The sequence below is a fragment of the Fringilla coelebs genome (genome assembly GCF_963513975.1).
Source record: "Fringilla coelebs genome assembly, chromosome: Z".
Lineage (NCBI taxonomy): Eukaryota > Metazoa > Chordata > Aves > Passeriformes > Fringillidae > Fringilla > Fringilla coelebs.
This window is the reverse complement of record NC_140031.1, coordinates 28763758-28786694: the sequence shown is the minus strand read 5'-3', so window position 1 is coordinate 28786694 and position 22937 is coordinate 28763758. Positions and strand designations below refer to the sequence as shown.

General features: G+C 37.4%; 1 protein-coding gene across 3 annotated transcripts in view; it reads right to left on the bottom strand.

Annotated features, from left to right (window-relative positions):
* The window catches only part of KDM4C (lysine demethylase 4C), a 245333-nt gene that overhangs the window by 119390 nt on the left and 103006 nt on the right, over positions 1-22937 (bottom strand). For all 3 annotated transcript variants that reach the window (XM_084225527.1, XM_084225528.1, XM_084225529.1), the window contains exon 9: positions 1860-2053. In XM_084225527.1, coding sequence (XP_084081653.1) covers positions 1860-2053 — 194 coding nt within the window. The remainder of the gene's footprint in view (positions 1-1859; positions 2054-22937) is intronic.

Sequence of the window (22937 nt, the reverse complement as noted above, 5' to 3'; positions counted from 1 at the left end):
ACTTTGCCGTAACTTGTATTATTCCCATAATCAAAATAATTTTAGCCAACACATTACACTAGAAACAAATCTGAATAAACATTTTATCCTCCTCTGCAATGCACACTGTTACCACGCCTGAAAAAAAGCTGACTCAAGAGTTAAACAGCACTGGAATTGTGTTTATTAGCTCAGCAAGGTGCATATATCAGCCCATGTGTTCCTGTGATAAAACTTTCAATGCAATTACTAGAAAGTCTTTGTTTTTATTCAGAACCCCCTGTCCATAAGGGTACTACCAAATGAATCACTGCTGGTCCACATGGGAATCTGCATTTATGCTGTACAATAGATGCAGGGAAACCTACTACAGGGAAAAATGGCATTCACCTAGTTAAACAACAGAATTATTCTCTCCGCAAGTCCAGGTCAGTATTATACACATACTAACAAACTGGCTGTTCAGCTGCTTCACTAGCTGTCTTCAAGAAGTGATTCTACCTCACAAACTACCCTTACCCAGAACAAACACAGTATTATATTTTCAGTAACCATGTTCCACTACAGTGCCAGACTTTCCTATCTTTTCCTCAAGACATATATTAACTTACAAAGAAAATGAGGAAGTTTGGTTTTAGACCAAGTTTAAAAAGCCACTGCACTGTAAAATTCTTTGGAGAAAGAAGATCTTTAATAAATCAGTATTATCTCCAACTCAAAAAGCTGCGCTAACATACCATAATACCAATAAAACTGCCCACCTTTGACTAGAAATTAAGCAGATTTTTGTTAGATAATGAAGAAGAAAATCCATAAAGATCCAGTTATGTAAGACAGGAAAGCACAATTATACAAAAAATGTGCAATGAAAACAAAACCATAATGCATCTCAATAAAATAGATATAAAACTGCTTTAAAAAGTCAAAGGTTTTATAGCTTTGTGTGACAAGCTGAGAGACTTTATTCTCCTAAATTTCCTTATTCTTCTAAATTTCTTTTATTCTCCTTAATTTCTTTTTCTAAATTTCTGGTGATGTTGGCACCACCAACTGAGCCTTTATTATGATCTGCCACTGATCTGTGGTAGACAAAGACAGATTTTGGCTGCAGCACTGTAAGAGTGGGACAAATAGGCAGTGGCACCTCCTTAGAGTAAAATGGCAGTGAGGGCTGTTAGAGGCTTGAAACACCTGGTGGGATTCTATCACAGCTTTATGATAAGTTTTTCCTTTTAAATCTCCTTTTCAGCTCTTAGGAGTCTTCTCCCTTGTTTTTTGGTTGCTGTGATCTCTAGGAAGAATGGTAACCATCCATACCTTGAAAATTACTCTGGAATAACTGTTATTAAAGAAAGATTTTAAGTGACACACTTGAATGCATTTTGATGGTCTCCATAATGACTAACTTTTTTAGGTACACAATAAAGTATAAATTGTAAGTTAAATTTTCACATTTAACTTATAAGTTAAATTTTACAGAAAGCAGAAAAACAATTTTTGTCTTCTGAAGGAAATTAATTGAAAGAAAACATGAGACATAGTTAAAGCCCAGGTGAAAGTTACAAACCATGCAGCCCTTCCTCTCCCTCCAGCCTCTCCAGTGGTGGGGGGTGGGGGGGAGCTGAGTACACACCACACTCCCTTCCTTCTCAGAAGTGACAATCCCTTACTTCTGTCCCCCAGCAGTGATGTGTATGGTCGAGAACAATGTAGGCACAACCACGCAGCTCCAAGCCCCACCCCATCACCACTACTATGAGAAAATAAAATTTCTTGTGGCCAAAACTAAGACAACATCAGAGGAAGCGGCCAAAACGAAACAGAGAGGACACTGGCATCATATAAAGACAACTAAATCGATGGCAAAGAAGCATAAATACCTCTTGGGAGAGTTCTGTATTTTCCTTCTTCTCTGTAGCCAGATCTTCACTTCAGGCGTTGATTCAGGAGTTGGTTTTGTATGATCAATGGTATATAAATCCTTGCCCTGTTTCCACAGCTGGTATCTCTCTGGTTGAAACTTCCTCACAAAGACATCCATGGATATTGACACCATGTCTCTCCTACAAGTGCACTGCAAGACAAGAGAGGTATTTGTAAGTGACAGGTACTGGAATATGCCACACTTTGCAGTTAAAAAGCCCAGAACAAAAATCCCACATGTACAAACCAATTCTACTTTAATCAGTATTTTCCTTATTCACTTTTCCTCAAATTTCAAAAGGAGAGGATTATTCAGAAGAAAACACTATCTGAACAAATGCATCACACTAGGATTCCCAAAAGTACTTACGGACACTCCATTGTTTCATTAACTCCTACAGGTTAAGAACAAAAAGAAACTATAGCGTTCTTTCTTCTCTATTAGCTGGTTTTGATAATTTTAAGCAAACTTTGCTACCTCGAATCCAGAGATTGCATATATCTTGAGTGATATGTGCAATTTAACTTTTCAAAGTAACTCATATAGTATCTTGTTGACCCAAAGGTCTTTACAAGCATTTACAGTCCTAGCACTTAACTCTTCAAAACATAAATTCATACAAGTACCACATCAAATTACAGTTTTGCCCATTTTTTTTCTACAAAGAGTAGAAAGAAAGCAAGAGAAAGGAGTATTATGTCTGAAGTCTGCAAGGCTGCACTATATCCATGTAATCCAATCCACTCTACATTGCAGACTCTAGAATCACCTGTAATACTTTCCTCATCAACTTTAATCTAATCCCTTAGTCTCACAAAGAATTTTTGCATTGTTTTTCTTATGCATCTGCATAGAGTATTTTTGTCCTATTTGAATAGAATCTTAATGGTCATGAAAATGCAAAGGAGCCTCCACTTGAAATACTGTAGATGCTGAGTCAATTTTCAGATTAAAGTCATTGTAGTCAGTACATAAAAATACTTGACAGTAGGCAACTATATTAGGTAAATCAATACATCTACAGCATATAAACTACTGGATTAACTAGTGGGTTAATCCTGGCTGACTGCCAGGTGTCCACCAAGTTTGCTCTTCCATTTCCCTTCCTCAGCAGGACAAGGGAAGAAAATAAGATGGAAAATGTCATGGGTCTAAGTAAGGACAGGCAGATCACTGACCAACTACCATCTTTGACTTCTCTTGAGGAAAATATATTAATGTCAATTAATAAGAGGTTGTGATGGTGAGAAACAAGAACAAAACTAAAACCAACTTCTTTCACACCCATTTTTCAGGCTTTATTTCATTCCTGACTGGTATCTGCAGGGATGTTTCTTTCAAATTTTTCTCACTCTTTTCTTTCTCACTTCTTTTCTCACTCACTCTCACTGTTGCTGCAGAGTGATTTTTATTCTTTCTAAATTTGCTATCATATGAATGCCACCAGAGTTGCTGACATGCTCAGCTTTGGGCAGCAGCAAGTTCATTTTGGAGTCAGTTGGATTTGGCTCTGTCCAATGTGTGGACTGTTCCTGATCAACAGATGATGGTTATTAGCCACTGCTAAAGCAACTCTACACTACCAAAACCTTGCCACAGAAAACATAACAATTTTTTTTCAAACTGATTGGCTAAAACACAGTCTTACATGAAAAAAACTTTGAAAGAACTTCGCTAAATAACTCTCTTTAAGCACAAAACTGAGACAGTATTTTTTTCAGTTAAGAAGAGGTGTATAGAAAAAAGGGTAAGTTAATGCCCTGGCTTAAGGGTTCACTACAGCTAGTTTTATTGCATTTTTTTAAACAAGCAGAAACATGCAAAGGACTGAATGCTACTTTCCTACTAGCTAGGTTTCTGCATACTAAATGCAGATTTCTTTATCTGCTATTTCCATCTATCATTTCTAGTTCCCTTCCTCCCCTTGAAATTCACAAGATATATAATGAAAAAGCATCTGAGATGTGTTAAAAATGCTTGCTTTCCCTTCAATATGTCAGCATTGATATGCTGCATATTCACAACACTGCCATCTAATGGAGGATGAAATGGAAAGAAGGAAAAAAAAATTCAAGACAGAAATTGTAATTTTATGCAGCTGCCTTTAATTATAGTTTTTACCCAAAATACCATCTGAATGCTCCCTTTTCAAACAGCATGCATATACACACTTATACACGCACTCTGTAAAAACCTCAAATATATTTGAAATAGTATGTTCCATTCAGAGAGTCCTTGATTGGACACAATGAGCAGTAAAAAAAAGCAATGAAGACACTTCTATATACTCGAAAAGTGCATAGAAATCCACAGTAATATTTTTAACTTTTAAAATTGAAATTCATAAAATAAAGACAAGCAATAGTGGATTTTCTCTCCCTTCAAAGCACAAAATCTTTTGACATTTGAGCCCTGATGCAACAAACCAATAAGAAATTTGGTTAAAGCCAAAATTTTGCTGTTAAACACCAAGACTTCCAGTGCCTGGACAGAAAATCATTACTTAAGTAAGCATTGAAGCATTAAGAAAGAAAATATATCTAGAAATAAAATGTATTCTATGCTGGAATGACAATAAGGTATTAGAAGACTCAAATCACATCTAAATGGGACACAAAATCACATCTAAATGGGACACAATTTCTCTCTTTCAGTAATCTTTGAGCAGTTTCCATTTCATTTTAATAGAATTACAGCAGAAGAATTAACAAAACCAGACCGGAGTTAGAAATACAATACATTTTTTTAAAGTTTTCAAACTTTAGAAGTATACTTTTGAGTGAAAAGTAACAGAATAGCATCATGCTCAACAGTATCACTGCCCCAAAAAACAGAAGACAGGCTTCCAGGCACTGAAGGGTGGAAATACTTGGAATTATTATATCAGATTACATAGTAGATGCATTCTGAAAATGATTTCTACTCATATTTCCTTGAATGATTCAAGAAAAAAAAAACAAAGCACCACAAACACAAAAGTTGTTGTTTTGATAAATAATCTAGAGGTGGTGGTGGTGATGGTTTTTTACAGGTTTTAATTAATTTTTTATTTGACTGGCTTGTAGCTGGCAGTTATGTCACTTCCTCCTCCTAATCTGAAAAAGTGACTACAAGATTCTCTCTAAAACAAAAAAAAAATGTGATTCTGCTGAAGAAGGCTCCTGGGAAAAACACAAACCAGACATTTCCTTGTCTACTAAAGTATTCAGTGGGTTTTTTTTTTTTTTTTTAACTTGTTATCTTTTTTAAAGTAAATGTGAAATCTAAGTGATTGGACTACCTCCCATGTAAAAGGAGGCTGCTGTTGCCATAGATAAATGTCACAACCTTTGTACCAGAAACAATTATGTAAGTATGTCCTGAAATTATTAAATCAAGGTTTTTTCAGTGATACTCCTTCCTTACTGCTTATAACGACTAAAGCTTTCTTCAGAGAACAGCAGCAATGATGTATTCATTGGAGACAACCACTTTAAATAATTTAGATTCTTCATACCAGCTTCAGCTATACTCAATCAATTATTTCATGCACTATATACCACTCCTGCAATACTTTCAATGAAGCATGACCAAACAGGGACACCATTTGTTGGGATTCAAGAGGCAGGAATGCCTGATTGATGATCAGAAGCCAATTTATTGGGCCCAACATGGTGTTTATATAGGACCTGTTAATACTACAACCATCCAATGACTTGTATGGTAACATCCTGTCCTTCTTGCTTAACCAGTAACACCACAGTTCACTATATATGGATATCCCTGCCTTTCCTTGACCCAAGTTACTGTTTGCTTAACTCTGCACTGGTTATCGGCTAACACATCCTGCTCCTTTTCTCCTGTGTGTTTCATCTTATATCCTGTTTCCACAACCTGCACCCACAATGCACCAATCTTGCAATATTTTCAATGAATTTTCAAACAATGTAAAGAATGCATTTTGATAAAAAACATTTTATAGGTGCTGTGACTGGAACTGCTTCCTGTGGACCGCCAGTAGAAGTGTTTGACAGGCACTGTTTGCTAAAAGGACAGGATTTAATAAATCCTGGTATCAGTAACTGTCCTTTGCTATAGAATCAGCCTGTGATGTATTTTCACACTAACCTTCTGGCACCTTGTAAGTAGTGTTGTAGAAACCTTTGGTAGCAGTTAGCCATCTGTACAAGCATTGAGAAAGACAGCTTTCCTTTCTTGGTAAATCATAAACAGTACACTCTTTTCTTTGACACATCGTGTCATACACAACAAAAATACAAATGCAAAACACCATTCTTTAAGGTCTTTTTTATATAATAGAAAAAAATACTCTTAAATTCATTATTTGTATTAATATATGCACACACAAATGGTCCGCAATATTTTTCAAAGAGTTCAATATTAAATAGTGCCTTCCAAAATATCTGGCTTTTTTTCTTAATTCCTATTTCTAATTTATTTTATGTTTACATATAATGCCACCTACACATTCTTGCAAAAAAGACTCAGTAACATCAGCATCGGTTAGCATTACAAAAATGTGGTCATTTTCCTCCCATTCCTTTGAAAGCTGGACAACAAAAACAGTGTGACAAGACACAACTAAAGGAACCCATACTTTCTTAAATATTCCACCTCACAGCCCTTCTTCCTCTTTATCCTTCAGTGGTACCTTTAACTTACTTACTCCTTGAAAGACTGAGTCACTATTAAAGTCAGTATTAACCCTTTTTGCTCCATTCTGATTTCAACCTGTATTTCTAGCTTGAGTCTTTCTCCTGTTTCACTCACATTCACTTCTCCGTCCATCCCTGACGTCTATACAAAAAGACTCCCTCCCTGGAGCCTTTATCTCTCTGCTGTGTGTCAACTGTTCTTGCTCCATCCTTCTCTTAGCTCTCAGTTCTTTCCTTAGTACCTTTGGACTTCACTTTCTCAGATCCATAAACTAACAGCTTCTACCTCATATCTTTATCTGCCTATCAATTCCTGCATTTTAAAATGTTAGTATTCTGCACATGCAAAATTAGAATTTATTTCAATGAAATTAACCTCCATCTGCAACAGAGCAAAATTAACCAATTCTGTAACAGCTCCTAAAGTAAGAAAACAGTCTGTGCAATAACATGTGTCTGCATATATATTTAAATGTATATATATAATCATAAAAAAATAACGTCTTGTTGTGCAGTACCTAATACATATACTAGGTCATACATACTACATCAGTTACCTTTTTCATACAAACACTACAGCCATTATCATGGATTTACTAAAAGAAAGTTTACTATTATCAAACATAAAAAAGGAATTCACAAATCACCCAAGTACAGCAATTCTGATGAACTGCATTATTCTTAGCTCACTAATTACAGCACAGGGAGACCTGTAACACATTGTACATTAAGAACATAATGTAACAGGATACCTAGTAAGGAAACATTCCTTCTCTATTTTCAAGAATCAAAACAAAATCAATAGGATATCAATTTTAAAATTCCATTCTAAACATGCCACCTGGGGAAAAACTCAAATTAGAACTTGACATATTGCAGATTAAAGGGGACGATATACACCTGGTATGAGTAAATGGGCTAAGGAACAGGAAATTTTCTTTTATTTTGGATAGCAATTTATCAGTCAAAATAAACTGTTACTCCACTGGATTACTTAAGGCCATTTTCTGGAACAATTAGTATGTGTGTCACAACTAACATTACCAGTGATGCAGCAAGTCAAATTACTGTCAGGGCATTCAGAAGTCTTTTTTAAATTTAGGTTTGGGTTTAACAATAACTGATGATTCATGGCAATATAACCAGATGAGTATATTCAATCTTTTTTCCACACAACTAAAATTTTTAGAGAGCTCCAAGTCCAGTTGTCATGATTAAAAACTATGGCTGCATTTAGAGATGGTAAAGTTGAGGGACTGATTATGTTGAAGATTAAATACTATTATTGTATAAACCTCAGAACTGCTGGACACTCCTCACTGCTGTGTCCTAAAGACAGCACAGAAAATGGACTAGTGACTTGTCCGTATATTTATAAAGTTACAAATTACTTTTTGAAGTTCAGAAAATATTTTTTCTAAGTATTTTTCTCTATTTTGAGATATTCTAAAATTTCATTTTACATTTTTTCTCAGGTTTCACCTTTTAGCATCCAGTTCATTGTATTAATGGATGCTAAAGCCAGCAAATTTATATTATCAATGGTAGATCACAATACATAATGACTTCTCTCTGGGGGAAGGAGAAGAACACAATGAAATTCCAATCAGAAGGAAAAGTTCTGGCCAAGTCTCATGTGAAACATGTCAAACTCCATCATATTCATTAAGTTTCTCTAAAGTATGCAATAAGTTCTTGCAAAACCATGGCTAATTTTTTTCAAGACTGAGATGCCCAAAATTCATCACTCCTATATCTTGTAGCTTCTCTAAATGCTGAATGAAAAGCAAGATGAATTAACAAGTAGTCTTAATACATCAATAATCTCATTGCTTCAACTGGTAAGAATTATTTATAACTGAAAATCACAGATGATAAGGCTAAAAAAATTAAGACCAAAGAGATTTATTCTAGAGTCTCAATCTACTGATTTTTTTTTTTTGCCAAAATGACTCTTCCATCAAGTTTAAGGCACCTCATTTGTACTTTTGCTCAGCAAAGCAGAACAATATTTAGAAAACCTATATACATTCAAATAAATAATGAAAAAATGTGTATGCAACTTGCATAAGTTTTATGCAACTTCCTTCCAGGAATTTCAGAATGCTTTGCAAATACTTCTGTTTCTTCCTCATAACACAGAAGAAGAAATAAGACCAAAGAAAGGCTTATTTATTATGGTCACAAGGCAAAACACAGTCAGAACTGACACTGGAATATATTCAATTTTCAACTTCCTGCTTCAGATGTAAGTCCTGACTTCTAAACTGAAAAAAGGAAAACATAATAATTTTTTTCTATTCTTAAAATATTTTTTTTCAAGACTCTCCTACTATTCAAGTTCTATTAAAAAGCAAGAAAAGAAGAGCAGAAGAATATTAGTGAAGAAGAAATTATGGGGTCCTACCATGGATTTTGAAAGGTAACAAAACAACACAAATGTTAAATAATTTGCAGCTATTTATGTAGCTTACCCCTTAATAAAAGACAGAAAGGAATGAAATTAGCTATGCGATGTTCTAACAAATATTATGTCCTATTTAAATCTAAAATACATATGCAAAGAAGCATCGTGATATTAAAAAAACCCCAAAATTTAAGTAAAACGAAAACAAAAACCAAAACAAAATAAACAAAAAATCAACAACAAAAAAAGCACACACAAAAGAAAATCACATAAAAGACAGCACAAAAACAAAAACCACAACGTGAAACTAAATGCAAACCAAGAGAAAAAAACCAAACAAACAAACCAAAAGAAAAAAGAAACCAAAACCAAACCACCACCACCAACAAAAAAAAATCCCATATCTCCAACCCTCAAAATGAAAAAGAGGCAAACCTTCCCAGAACAATGCAAAGAAAAAGCATCAATTTTGGAGGAACTTCAAAAGCAAGAGTTTCTGCCAGCGTTAAGTGACAGAAACCACGCAGCTGTGAACAGTGCTACCCTGAAGCTGTTTTGAGACTCCGGGAAGAGAGGTTTTGTAACAAAGATTGTTGTGCTTTGAGACGACAGGAGAGGAAGAGAAGGTAGCACAAAATGTCAGTAACACAGAAACTGTAGATTTCTCTACACTTTTTTCCTCTGATAAATAAAACCTGTTTGTAAACCCTATTTTTCCAGTGAAGACACTGATACGCTCTTGCTGTAAGGCATCTTGCAGTCCTATGAACTAAATTCCTCAAATGTTCCTATCAGGGTAGTGAAGTGGCCAGTTGACCATAAAAAACAGCAACAACATTTAGGAATGAAATCTACTTACAACAAAACTATAATGGCTACTATCTTAGAACACTAGGTTCAACTATTAAAGCCACTCAAATATGTAACTTTCAAGAGGACTCAAAGAAGTGAAACCAAAGTATTGTGTATTTCACCTACCACAAAGAGAGAAGAGTAACTGAACCAAACAAGAATTCATTGACTTAAGTGTGCATTCAAAATAAGTGAAACTACCCTTAGACATTTTTGGAAGAAATGGAGTACATTTCCATTGACTAAAGCTCTCGAACAAGAAAACAGACTCACTGATGGGAAACAAAGTCTTTTTTAGCAAGCCCTGGGTTATCAACAAATACATCATTGTCACTAAAGATCCTAGAGAAACATCTGCCAATAGTCATGGAAAATTGAACTCATTCCTAGAAAATATGAGTTTTCAACCAACAAATACGATAGACAAAAAGAAAAGCTCAATGTAAACAGAGATTGAATTCAATTTGAACTCTAATAAAAAAAAAAAACGACAGACCGTTCACAGCAACAGAATTTCGTTTCACTCAAGCAAAGAAAGAAACAAAGGAAAAATTATACTGGCAATGCAGGCCTTTCCCTTCCCTGCTTTTTATCACTTTTTTTTTTGGTCAAATATTTTTTTATTTTTTAATCACTCATCCTGACTTCCTATCATAAAGCCTTCATGAAAATGTTTTTAAATAATCCTGACTATTATTAACTATCACCAAGCTACCATTGTGTTGCATGCTACCTGGAGTCTATCATCTTTAACATTTAATCTTTATTGCAAAAGACCTGTTTTAATTTTAAACTTGCTTAATGAGCTAAGGCAAATTTGCTGCTTTAATGTAAATTTCTGCACGACACAGGACACGACCTTTATAAACAGTTGGTCAGCAGGTTAAAAATGCCTTGTCTCAAACAGGATTTACATTTAGATGGGCATATTGTGGTACTTCTTAACACAAAATGCACAACTTTCTCAGTGAAGAGTGTTTCACCCATCCAAAGACTGCATTTTCAACACATAAACATTCATATAGCTACACTTACCTATATAAAATATACTTGAGAGCAATGACATACTAGTGCAACTGCTATGTTTTATCCTGCACAGAATATGACTGAACACCAACTCCTTCAGCATTTTGCCTTTGAGAATTACGAAAATTAGGCTCTACATTCTTGTTCTTCTTTCTTCTGGTCTCCCTTGAAGGAAAAGATTGTTTTTCGGCCTTTATTGTACCCTTTAATCTAGACATTTCTATGATTGCCTTTTCAGCTGTGTTTTTCAAAACAACTGTTTTCTTCTAACAATTTTATTTAAATGGCTGGAGAAAGGAGCCAACAGGAACTCATGCAGATTAACAAAAGGAGATTCCAAACACTGCACCTGGGGAGGAATAGCCCCATGAACCAACAGCAGCTCAACCAGAAAGGCCCAGGAGGAGCACGGGCCAGCGGTGAGCGCCGCAGTTCTCTGCCAGGCTCACTGGGAGTGCTGCCAGAGGGACACGGAGGGATCCTGCCCTCTCCCCTGCCCTGTGAGGCCACACCTGGAGCGCTGTTCCTGCTCTGGGCTCTCCAGCCCACGAGAGATGAGGAGTTACTGGAGAGAGCCCAGGGAAGGGCCACAAACCCAGTGAAGAACAGGGGTGTCCCTCCTAGGAGGGAAAGCTGGGAGAGCTGGGTCGGTTCACCCTGGAGAAGACCCGGCGGCACCAGACTCACCACAGGGTCAGACAAACTCGGGGCTTTAAGGCCACCAAAAGACGTCTGACACACCGTGGAGCGGGGTCTTTTCCCTCTGGGCTGTTTGTTGTGCTCACCAGGCAACAGCCGTGTGCCACAGGCTCCTGTATTCGCACACCTGGCCCAGTGTGCGTCCTTCAGCAGGACCCAGGCCCCGCAGTGGCAGCGCCCCGCAGCACCGCTGAGGGCTCCCAGCCACTTCCCCCGTCCCGGACCGCCTCCCGCAGGTACCCTGTGCCAGCTGAGTCCCACTGGCTGGCCGGGAGCAGTGCGGAAGGGAGATTTCGCCTGGAATGGGGGGCAGCGTGCCTGGGCGAACCGAGGGGGAGGCAGGTGTCGAAGGCAGCTGAGGGGCTGCTCGCTCACTTTCCAGGAAAGTCTCCTTTTCCTGCAAGGAGACCCTTCGGGAGGCCCCCGTCTCCCCTCGCTGCCCGCGCTCGGGGCCTTCTCTGCTGCCCGGTTCCCGGCGCCAGAGAAGCTCCGGCACTTGGACCGGCCATCCTCTTGCACATGCTGGGGGCGCGGCCCTCATGCGCTTGGAATGACCGTCCAGAGGCTTCCCGGGGCACGCGTCTCTCACAACCCCTTGGTGTACTGCACATGAATACGTTAATTCGGTGGAGGTATTGTTTCATCTCTGTCTCTCTTTTTCATTACTATTATTATTAGTCATAAGGTTTTGTTATTTTTTTTAATTATTAAAGTGTTCTTATCTCAACCCAAAAGGTTTATCCTTTTTTTTCCAGTATTCCTCCCCAGTAAGGAGAAGGTGATAAGTGGGTGCATGGATCTCAGTTCCTGGCTGGCATTCTCCAGCTCGAAGCTTTCATTGGTGCTGGTGCTGGAAAATCATTGGCTTTGGACACTGAACAAAGATCCAGAAGCTTTTCAGAGCATGATGCTCTCAAAACCAAAGGAAGCCACTTCAGGCAATGCTTTCTAACAGTGCCGTGTTAGTGTAGGAAAACAAAAGGGGAGAATGTCTGGAACATGCTCCCGTTTTGTTTTCCTACACTAACAAGGCACTGTTAGAAATTTCTTTATATAAATGCTGCAACAGAGCCTCTTTCACTTGAACTCCCAAAGCTTTCCCTCTCCAAGCACCAGAGCATCACTGCCCAAGTTTTGTGGCCATCAGCCGGAATGCCTGACCTGAAGCAAAGCCAGGTCCATGGATGCAGGCCATGCTGACAACCCTCTCCCTCTGGTGCCTCCACACCCAAATGGATTTGGTCATTCCCCTGTCACAGCCCTCTGAGCCTTCCTCTGACCCTTCCGTACAGCAGCAGCCCAACTCCTCTGGCCCAAACTGGCAGGAATGGAGGAGAGGGCTGGGTTCAGGCTTCACAAAAGCCTGATACTGCTGGGGACCATCTGCTGACCTGCACCCCATAGCTGGGTGTTTTCTGCAGAGCAAAGCTCTAAACTCCAAGCCTCCCAGAACTTCAGGAGCCCCCCAAGAAGCAGACTGGCATGCAAGCAAAGCATATCTGTGCCAGGGGCCAAAACATGGGTTTCCCACCCCTCTCTACCTCTCAGTCTTAGTGGACCCATCCCAGTCCCCCACTTCCAGTCCTCTCCCCAGATACACCAGCACCATATCTGAAAATTTCCATGAGCTCCACACAATCCCCTTTTGCGGGGGCAGCCCCACAAACTCTTATCCCACATCCCACATGGGTCCTCAGCCCTGCTGGCAGAGTTCCCTCTGCAGTGCATTCCTGTGGGATCCAGCTCCACTTGGCAGCAAAGGGTCTGGAGGTCCTGGGGACGTCAACATACAAATGACACTGGTGGCGTGCCCTCTGGCCAAAAGGCAAAGAGGCTCCAGGGGGGCACTGGGAGTGCTGCCAGTAGGACAGGGAGGGATCCCAACTGCTCTGCTGGCCACACCTGGAGTGCTGTACCCAGCTCTGGACTGTCCTCTCCAGGAGAGATGAGGAGCTACTGGAGAGAGCCCAGGGAAAGGCCACAAACATGCTAAACCAACTGAAGTCTGTCCGCTTTGAGGAAAATCTGAGAGAGCTGCAATGGTCCAGCCTGGAGAGGAGAAAGTGCATGGGGATCTCATCATTGTAAATACCAGATGCAGTGGGTAAAGAAGAGGGAGCTGGACTCCTCTTGAAGGACCCCAGTGGCAGAACAGGAGGCAATGCATACAGAGTGAAATGCACTGCCTTTCATTACATTCCATTAAAGCATGAGATTAAACTTTTTAACTGTGACAATGGACTTGGACTGGGCAACTGCCTCTACATTTAATCACCATCTTTGGCCTTCAGTACCCTGAAGAATATGGAAGCAGAAGGTAATCATCTTCCCTCTACCACTTCCCAGGTTGTGACAATGTGACAAAATAAGGCAAGAGCATCTAGTGGACTCTCTACATATGTAACAACAGCTGTGATGAAGTTATGACCTTCTATAAAATATGGATGAAAAGTGTAGTGAAACACAGAATAAAGCCAAATTACAGTTCCTGGATGGTGCGCTAAATGTACAAATGAAGGTCCTGACACAAGATGATGACCAGCAATCCTCAATTCAAATTCACCATCCCCTAAGATCAGGCAAATGAACATTACTTCACTGTGCTTTACTGCACTTAAGTTTTTCAGAGAACAGTAAGAACAAAACACATTAATTCTGCAGCAATATCAGATAAATCAATTTAACTCGTTTATATATTCATCAGCCTATAAAAGAGAATGAGAGGCAAACTAAGTATCAGCAAGTGTTACAATAGCTAAGAATGCATAGAAAACTGCTATAAGGAGCTCAGTGGGGGGCATGCAGGCTCATCATTACATAAGAAACTGAAAACCATTTACTAGGATACCAGAATTCCTTGCCATGTTTTTGGTGTAATTTATTTTATTAAACCAGCCTATAACAGGAATTGTATCAAGCCATTACTCTTTGTTTTACTAATGTAGCTAATATCTTCAAATACCAGTATAACTTGAAATAAAAACAATAACTTGTCATTAGCCGATTCAGAGGTAGGCTAGATGGTGAAATTATTGATCCAAGAAGTATCGTGTAGCATCAAACACTGCACTGGGAATAAAAAGTATAAATCAAACTTTTTCTGATTTTATTCTGAAATTCGTGTTGATCTGCATTCAATAGGACCAACACAGGACAGGAAAGAAGTACAGAATGGGAAATACAGAACAAAAGATGCTCAGTATTGCAGAGCATTATTACCCTATAGCACAGGACACAAAGATAATTTTAGAACCAAAACCTGTGTAAATCTATGTAAAAGAAGAGAAGAACACATACATCCATGGTCCTTTTCCCACACTCATACATCCATGCAGATCCTCCAGCCATTCTCCAAATCTGGGAAGGTTGAGTATGACCAGAGATATAGGTAGTTGCAAACCACAGAAGTATCATCATTTCCTTGGCTAGGTGACTGCACCATTACCATGTTTATACCAGCTTACAGACATTGAAACCACCACAACTCCTTGGCATTAGGAGGCTGGGAACATATGTGTTCAGAGAGTTTGTCCTCACCAGTAAATAGTTAGGAATCACTCTTGACATGCCAAGTGTTCTTAAACTAAAACCTCTTTCACTATGCTTTAGTATTTTAAAATCAGCATACAATTAAATTAGCTGGCAAACTTTTTAAAAACACTTTCCTCTTCTGGGTAGGCCTGTATAAATGGAGACAGAAGGGTTACAGACTTCTCTAGAAAGAGGTAAAAAGGCAGTGAGGATTTGCCAAAAATGCTGATCTTCTGTAGCATATAGATTCAAAAGGCATCACACTTATGACAAAGTTATGACAACTTTGCTCTTGCCGAACAGTGTGCTTAGTTTTAGCACTTTTCCTTTTTTATTAACCAGAACGCAACAAAGAATATGTGTCATTTTATCATTATTCCTTTTGGGCGGCTGTAAAAGATAAAAGGATCGTTTGAGATCTATATGCCTTCTTTCAATAATTACTTTCTAAAGTAATCAGAATTGCCATCAGCCAGTTGTTCCTTATGTTTTGACAAAAGATCAGGATTCTGCTTATGAGAGTAACAGTATGATGTGCTGCTTATACAATTTTCCTGCCAAATTAATACGAGATATTTTCCCACAACACTGCAAGAAGATAAAGAACTTCTCTAGTCATAAGGTCTAGTAAAAGTAATGAAGCTTCTAAAATAAAGCTAGCAAAACAAAAATTTGGCTAGCTTCCTGTGGGTTAGGTTCCCCCCTGCCCCCAAAACTGAGATAAATAGTTCAGTAAAAGTAACTGATTTTTTTAAGACAGCCAGGTGATCAGATTTACCTCTTCATAACTAGTTTGCCTAGAATATTAAACACCAATATTTTTAACTGAGGATTTTGAAAAGGCGTGGGAAAAGCTGCCAGAAAGAAAAAGAGTGTTCCAAAGCTCCAGATCCTTAAGAATATTTTATTCAGATATACACAAGACATTATGCCTGAATTTCACATTACTGAGATTCTTACTTTAAAATTGCTAAATGCATTCTTTTACTGATTTTTAGTTCATTTAAAACATCCTTTTATCCTCCCTTAAATAAATAAAAGGGCTATTGAAATTTAAAGTCTTTAACTTCACAGAAATATCTTGTTTGCATTTCATGCAAAATAATGTTATGTTACATACCTTCCCCTCTAGAAGCCTCTACAGGAGGCTTGATTTGGCAGGGATAGAACTGATAAGACTGAACTAACAGTCCTATATGATATCCCAGTTGCTTTTTAATCTGTGAGAAGTCTACTAGCAACAAAGAACGTGCCAAAAGAGTAGAAGAGATTTCTGCATCAATTCTGTATTAGCTTCCACCTGTTCTATACATTTCTATGAGCTGTTCTATGCTCACTTACAGCAAGTCTGAAATCTATCATTAAACAAGCTTGTATCAATTCTATAGGTTGGCAGGCAGTGGAGACCAATCTTAGATAATTCATCCTCTACCTACCCTTCTACCCTTGTATTTTGCATTTCTGGTTTAAACAAACACCACATTAAAAAAAAAAAGTCAACAGCAGTAGCTTTCCATTAAGAAATGCAAAAGCCATTTTTCCTGGCTGTTTGTCACAGTAAACTGAGAAGGGAAAATGAGATTTAAAAGACGAGTAAAGAGGATCAATAAGAAATAGTATTGACAGTTGACATTTCTACAGTATTGACAGTTCTACATTAAATACAATTTATGTTGATGAGTATTGCACAACCCAAATAATGCCATCAAATCTGCTCTTAAAGACTTGCACTAAGAAAGTTTTCTATGCAACCAGATTATTAAACAATTTCTTTTAGAGAACTACCTTAATGTAGTACTTAAAGCAAAATAATCAGAATTTGTTACACATTTCCATTATTTCACTAGATCTTCTCCTTGCTTGCTGCATGTCTAAAAAGTCAACAACAGTTCCATTAAAGAAAAAAACTTAAAGAATGTAATTGTATTGAATTAAGAATTGGAACTTGAAAAACAAAATTGAGTTCAATTTCCATGCAGTGTCCAAACTTCCAGGTACTTCCATTCTATTTTGAAAAATTGACAAAGGAAGGGAAATCTTCAACTGCAAAGCCTAAAACAGAAGCTCTGCCATCTTGATATGCAATCGTGCACAAAATAAAGAGGTGTTTCCTGGCAGACTTTCATACATTTGGGAAATACAAGTCTATGTTCTGATTTGCAGAAGCTTTTTCTCCAAGTTCAGATCTGGCATTCTAACATGAATACACTTTATATTGCCCTCATTGAATCACCACAGCCATTTCATTCAGGCAAAAGCTGCAATTATGTCCTTGTGTTTTTTTGACAAAAGTGAAGACTGATGTTAAGTTACATATTCTGATAGCAGGGCCAACAGGAGAAGAAATTAAACTATAGAAAGCATAGAACTGCATATGCAAACATTTTCAATAAAGGATGGAAATGACTGCAGAATTTTTATTTTTCTCCTAACATTATTCCCTTATTTCCTGTTAAACATATGTAAGTCCAAATCCTAGAAAATACCATTTAGAAGTTTTGTGTTCAGCAGGGTCTCTGAACACTTAATAGGGTTATTTTTTATTTATATTGCATGTGATAAGACCAAATTAGATCATTAAATTTTAACATTCCATGGAGGAATGATAATGGCTTTCTGGTGATGTCAGAATACTTTGTATACAACTTCTGCATTTACTTTTCCAGTGTGATCAGCGTCTTATTTTATTGCGCAGATGTCATTCCACCAAATTATTATCAGATTGTTCCATCTTTAAGTAGATAATTCTATGCCATATGTTTTGTAGGAATTAAGATTCTTGCACTGGTATGTACCATATTGCTCCCTCTTACTAAATACAGTTAGAGAATTAATGCTTAATAGACACATGCAGTGAACACTAAACCTGCCGCTGGGAAGGACGTGACACAAAAAGGGGAACATCGCTTGATGCTCTTTTCAACTGTAACCAACCTATTGGAAAAGAACTAGCAATTTAAACTCAAGACTTGTACATCATGAAATTTCATCAGGGAAGATAGAAGGACTAGGAATTAATGCATTTTAATTAATTGATAAGTTGCTTCTATCTTCTGAGAAAATACAAAGATTCTTCACCTTCTATTGACTGAGGGTGGAAACTAAGGATGGACCATGCCTTGCAGAATCAAAAGTTTTGTGAACATAGGTATCTTAAAGGAAAAGTAAAACTGGGCTTGAGAGAGTCACAAACAAAAGAAAAATTAAGTTAAACCAAAACCAATTATTGCTGCCTGCGTCAGGAACACTGCATTCATCCAAATTAATCACAAGTGTGCGTGAAGTATTTGTGACCTTTCTAAAACTAGATGCCCATCTTCCTGAAATATTTTTTCCTGAAACATCTACTCAGCAAATAATATACCTGCTACCTTTTATGCTAAAAAAATGATCCCTTCCAATTTCTTCACTATTGCAGACATCTACAGAAAGCACAGGGGTGGATTTATTGTATGCTATGTCTTCTTCTCCAAGGACAACACTCCTATGGAAAATGTCAACTGCAGTAAAGAGAGCAGCTAAAAAACCCTACTAAAAAAATCACATTCTTCATACAGTATCAAGTTAAATGAAACATCATCCAACAAAAGAATTACCACAGGAATTCCCACAAATAAGCTCTTTGATTACATACCTACCAAATGAGGCCAGGATTGTGAGGTTCATTTCCTTCTAATGTTTATTTCTTTCAGGAAAGAAAATGGAGGAAATTGGGGGAAAAAAAAAAAGATACCAAGCAGTATATTTCAAGTACAAAAAGCTATCTATTTTTCCTGGTTTTTTAGGCACAGGTTTTAACCAGGTTGAAATTTTATCGATGCTACATTTATGGGAATCTTAACAAGCAGAATTGCAATGTCAAGTAATGGTTCTAGTCACAAAATGAAAGCAGAATCAAGATGTCTATTTCTACCGCACAAGAAGCAAACACTTTTATTGTATGTCCTTTCTTGGCCTTATGCTTTTGAATTCAGCATTGACCTCTAGAAAAAAAATATGCTTAATTAATTCCTATTATATGGGTTTTCAGTTCTGATTAATATCAATAGAATTGTATCTATGGCCTCCTTATGTCTTTTTCCTCATTTGATCCACCCAGCTGCCCACTCTAATATTAAGAAGAGAAATAAAAATTTTGTTATCATATTTCTGAAGTGTTTTTACAGACCCCAATCTGGAAGTTCACTTCTACAAGGCATAAAAATTTAATTGTGATGCTAGCTTAAATATATTCATAGATTGCCTAAGTGGTTTTTTTCATATTTTTACTGGGATTAACATACTTGCAAGGATAATGTTTCTTAACCCACCAGGTCTACAACAGAGCTCCAGGACTTGGTTACTCACAACTCAAGTACATTTTGGTCTCGTGGATCCAGCCTATATGGAGAAAATCAGAAAGCTAAAATGCATTTATAAATAAAATTTTAGCTCGCTTTTCAATCCAGCTTCTGTACCTTTGTTGTCTCTCTGTGTGCTAACTCTGCCCTTTTCAATAAAAGGGTGTTTTCTTCTACTTGCTTTCAAATACGGCTCCTTCCTGTCAACAACTTTTTGAATTAACTTTTTTAGAACACAGGTGTTCAGAATTTCATAGTCTTTCAGGTGAGTTTTACTGTGATCCTCTACAATGGTTGTGACACTGTTATATCACTGCTACTACAAAAAAAACCCTGTTACTCGTAATAGCTACAACTCCATTCCTTTTATTGAATAACATCCTGTATTCGCACAATCATCAGCTACATAGACCCTAGGTCTTGGTCATTTCTAAGAGATGAAGTCCCAACTGCCATAAGAGGCCCATCTTTTTACATCACTGAAGAAACAAATAAAATTTAAGCATTGACACTCTGCTGACTTGCATACCTATGCCACAAGCTGTGCCGCATCAGTCTCCTGTCACAACAGTATCACTTAGGACTAATGTAACATTTTCCTCCAAACTTGAGAAGAGACACCGAGGCAGTGAAAGGTTTGCATAACTGAGAGACAACAATTTAGTTAAAAGACACCTCCCTACCATGGTTTCAGCATTTTAAAACAGTGGTAATTAATTTCTTCATCAGGCACAATATAAGAATAATTTTAAAATATCCATGATGCTAAACAGCAATAAATTACCAATAAGGCAGTCCCATTACCACCACTCCACACTTTTGTAGGTCCAGTTTTCGTTCATAGCTTGAATACTCGTGTTCAAGACTTTGTCTGCATCCTGTTACTCAAAAAATTGTATTTGTTCAAGTACAATTTTTAGATTTCTGGGAAATATAAGATGCTCCACACTTGGAAAAGTTGCATATGTTTTACACTTCAATGAAATGAGGAACAGGTAGCAAATCTGTAACTACTACAGGCAAAAGAATCCATATCAATCTTCTCTGCTTCAGCTAAAAAACCTCTTTCCCTGAAGTAACCTGAAAGTTCATGACTCCCACAGTCTGCCAGCCAAAAGAGAAAATACAGCTTAAACCCGTAACTGAGCTCAAACATAACTAGCCAGCCTGTCTGCAGGCCCTTGTTTCACAATCTGTGACCAGTAATTCATGCAGCTTTTCACAGCTCTTTTAAATGAAAGGTTTCAATATTAAAGGAACAAATAACTGAATGAAAAACAATGTTTAAACAAGAAACACTGTCCATAGAGATCTGTTTTCCACAAGTCTAGTCCAGATGCCTAAGATCATGTACACAGTCTCAATCTCTTTATCTGCCTGTTCTTCTGCAAATAAGTCTCATTTTCCTGACAATACTACTTTTCTAATCATTTCAATTGTCTGAATTAATGTCTCCAAGACATTGCATGAAAATACATCATAATGAGCTAGGCTTGGAATGAATGTTTCCTCAATTAAGAATGTGTGCATTGTTTCTTATCCTGACAACTGGAAGATTCAGTTACTTCACATAACAACAGCCTCATCCTAGCTTCATTAACATACTTGCTATTGAATTACAGTATCACATATACAGCAGCACAGTCATGTGGATCATATAATGGTGCCACGCTACTCTGCATGTTTTGCACTCCTCAGTTCAAGCTTAAACTAAGGCTATCCCTACTTCCAAGCCATACACTGTTTAAACACTATAAAATACTGGCAAAAAAAGAGTAAGGTTACCAACATAAAATATTTGTTTGATTTCCTACATATTAAAAAAAAATCTTATATTCCACTCATCTAATTTTGTAAGGGATGGCAACACTCTTAACGGACACTCTTTATAGTTTGCTAATTAACAGAGATTGGGGAAATTACGATATAAATATGTCATGCTTTACTGCCCCCAGTTTAAGACATCTAACAACAACAAAAACAAACAAAACAAAACAGCAACAAAATCACCCTGTACTCCCTCACCCGCTTTCTTCACTTTGGAAGAATAATTTCTTTTTAGCACCCTTTGTTTAGATCACATCTAGATAACTGTGCCCTGTTCCCTCTCTTTAAGAAAAATGTAGATAAGAAAGAGTGAGTTTAGCAGAGGTTCAAGGCAGTCAGAGAAGAGAGCATCAGAAAACTGAGTGAGATGAGCACATTTAGCATGGAAAATGTTTCAGGGGGAAACCAACAGCACCCCTCTGCTGCTTGAGAGATTACCAAGAGAACAGAGTAAGAGTGGTGGATGACAAAAGGGTGAGAGACAGTGGTCATTCATGCAAATACAAGTGGGTAGAGATGGGAAATAAGAAAAATTTTTCTCCATGAGCACAGACTGGCCTCAGTAGAACCAGGCCCTGAATTATTCTTTGATCCTATGAAACATACAAAACAGCTGACAACTTCATTTACTTATCTTTACATAGCAGACTTATAAACATATACTGAAAATGGTAACTTCCACAAGGTTTAAAAGCCAGTAAATTTTCTCCATCAGTGATAATAGAAGGTGAATTTTGAAACTCTTTAGTTATGGTACAGATTAACTTTTATAAATTCTACTAGTGAGCAAAAGAAGACAAAAGAGACTGGTTGTATTAAGATGCAAAATGCAAGAATGATTGTTTAACAAATCCATAAGCTTAAAGATAGCATATTCTCAGAGGAAGAAGTGGGAAATACATTTTCCATAATATTGATAAAGGGTCAAATCACAAAAAGCAAAAAAATCCCAAGAAAACTCAGCACGCCTAGTAAGAATACTTCACTTGTCTTCTGAGTATCAGATCTGAAAGTTTCTCCTCAACTAATTTAAAACCTATGAATTCTGTACATCAGGAAATTTCAACATTTAAATGTTATGGTCAACATGCATTGATTATAGTTATAATAAACTAGAGGGTAAGGACATATGATCTTTCCTGCTACATGGCTATGTACAATTTTAATGTAATCATAAATTGCTCAGAGTTTTAGTAGTCATTTAGTCTAATACTTTGGACTAAAAACTTCAGTCATATACTATAAGCAGGCTTTCTTTTGATAAAATAGTTATCCCTGATATATTTAATCTTTCTTATTGCTCATTATACTTCATGACTACTTAGAGCAATGAAGACCATTGCTACTTAAAAAACTAACATATTTTAAGAAAAAACAGACTGTCTGAAGAAAAGAGCTATCATTAATAGCATACAGATTCCATAAAGTGATTAATTATGTGGAACTTCTGATAGGGTTGCATCCCTGTTCTCACAGGGCATATTCTAGCATAGGACTTCTATCAGCGTGACTGAACTTAACCAAACCATTTTAACTACAGCTGCAAGCACAGGCCAAGAACAATGTTTTGAACATGTTCTTCAGCTTCTGGGAATGACAAGAGCTGCTTGTTGCCATCAGGTGAACCATCAAGTTTGTTTTAACTGCAAATGAGAACAAGAACCAGGAACTGTATGTGTAGAAAACAATAAAAAGCT